The sequence below is a fragment of the Phanerochaete carnosa genome, assembly GCF_000300595.1.
Source record: "Phanerochaete carnosa HHB-10118-sp unplaced genomic scaffold PHACAscaffold_1132, whole genome shotgun sequence".
In the NCBI taxonomy this organism is placed as follows: Eukaryota; Fungi; Basidiomycota; class Agaricomycetes; order Polyporales; family Phanerochaetaceae; genus Phanerochaete; species Phanerochaete carnosa.
The window spans coordinates 1-2004 of record NW_006768759.1 but is presented as its reverse complement, the minus strand read 5'-3'; the positions used below and the strand labels follow the sequence as shown (position 1 = coordinate 2004).

The window sequence follows — 2004 nt, the reverse complement described above, 5'->3', positions numbered from 1 at the left end:
GCCCAGCCGCATCCTGGGGTTCTGCATTGTCGCCGGCTGGTTTGCGATGACCGGAGGCTGGTGTGCGATGATAGGAGGCAGCACGATATTGTACGGTGGGTTAGGGAGGTCAGCGAGTACCTGGAAGATTGGCGGGAGGTAAACAGGCGCAGGCGGTATGACGATGAAGGCACCTTGAACCGGTTGCGCGGCTGGTACGGCGACCGCGGGAATCGGCGCAGCGACCGGCGCGGCTGGCATAGGGGCAGGCGGAGCAACAGGCGTGGCAGGCGCGGCTGCCGACATATTGGCAGCACCTGCCACGTGAAGTCGGTCGCGGTTCTCCACATAGCGAGACGGGTGGCAGAAGGACGGGCGGACTGTGCTGCGCTGAGGCCTGCGACTCTCATGGTCATCGTCGTCGTCGTCGTACTCACTGGGTCCGGCGGCAACATTCTCCTTGTCCGCAGCGTGCCTCTTCCGGGGCTTTTCATCGACTTCCTCTTCCTTGACTTCCTCGACCTCCCGTGCTCTCTTCTTTCCCCTCTGGTTCTCGGTCACAGGTGCGTTCCGGTAGCCGCCTGTGGCGAGTGGGGTTGAGACGCGGTCGGCGCAGCCCGAAGGTGCATTGTATTGGAGGTGGTGGTTGCGAGACAAGGCGGCGCCTTGTCCGGCTGTGTTCGTTGTTAGTCTGTTCGATGCGAACTGGCCAACGGTGAATACCGCTGTACGAGTTCCTCGTCGAACGTCGCTATCTCTTGGCGCTTGGACGCTGTGTTCGGGGACATGCGACGGCTGTCCAAGACTTGAGCGAGCTAAGGCTGCGCAAGGGGCGTCAGTGTTAATCCAAATCGAACATCAAATAAGCGGAACTCACCTCGGTTCTGCAGGAAAGCTGGCGGAGGGCTCACGACGCGATATTCGCGGTGCTCGAGCGGCGGCGAGACACGTCGGCGAACAGGCAGAAGCTGGCCATGCGCGCCGTCGCTGTCACCGTCGCCGTCGTAGCCACTCTCGTCGTCGCTGGACTGGCCATTTTCCTCGACGTCGGACTCGGCGACGTAGCCATCGTGGTCGCTCGCGAAGTCGAACAGCTCGGCATCCAGTAGGTCCCGCTTCTCTTCTCTCTCAGCGTGTAGGTCGCTCATGTCGACGCGGTCCCGCTGCGCGATGCCACGGAGCCCGGGAGGAGCATCGGATGCGGGGCCGTTGGTTGTTTCGAGCCAGTGATCGAGCCATGCAATTGACGTATCCAGCTCCGCCAGTCTGGACGTTGTGGCTGGCAAGACGGGGGATGTGGCGCGGGTATTGTTCGGGAGCATTGTGGTCTGGTTGCGGGGCGGTTGGTTGTACGCGACGCGTCGTTGTGAGCGCGATAAGGATGCTCTTCGGGAGCTGTATCCACTTGTACGTGATTATTGTGCGAGTGGCGAAGGCGTAAATGGTAGAACAGACAATTGATGTGGCCTTATTGTTGATTTCAGAGACGCGTTGTAAAAGTGACTGGGTGGTCTGAGCGATACGATGCGGTTTTCAAAATGTGAAGGCGAGGATTGAAGGCAATATCAACAGTGCGAAATGGGAGGGTCGATGTGGTGTGGAACGAAGGAGGACAAGGCGGGCGCCGCATTTTATATCGTCCCGACCTGCATCAACACGGTTTCCAAGTTTGGGCAAGTTTGCTTTTGCCCCTATCGAATGGCGGGGATTTTTGTACGGCACACTGCCGCGGAGAGTGGCTCATGCAAATGTCTTTGTGGTCGAGCACCGCCGATGAGCGCTGTGCGCTGAATGGACGGATCACGGACTGGAGGGGCCCATCTCGACCCTGTATATCTCCGAGTCAGCACCCAGGCTGCGTCTGATAATGATTGCGCGCACTTAAGAAGGGTCCATCTATGACTTCTTGATGCGGGCAATGGAATATTTTATTCGAACACATTGCTAGAAACTGGCTGACTCGACCGTCGCTTCACTGAACTTCTCCGCGCTGGCCATGATCCGGCCTCAGCATGTCTTGCACGA

The 2004-nt window shown here is 59.0% G+C and overlaps 1 protein-coding gene across 1 annotated transcript; it reads right to left on the bottom strand.

Annotated features, from left to right (window-relative positions):
* Positions 1 to 51: 51 nt before the first annotated feature.
* On the bottom strand, positions 52 to 1301 carry PHACADRAFT_203422 (uncharacterized protein; the record flags this gene model as incomplete). The annotated part of the gene is made up of 2 exons (XM_007403408.1): positions 52 to 800; positions 857 to 1301. Coding segments are annotated over 2 exons (1194 nt in total), but the record flags the coding sequence as incomplete, so codon positions are not given.
* Positions 1302 to 2004: the final 703 nt, after the last annotated feature.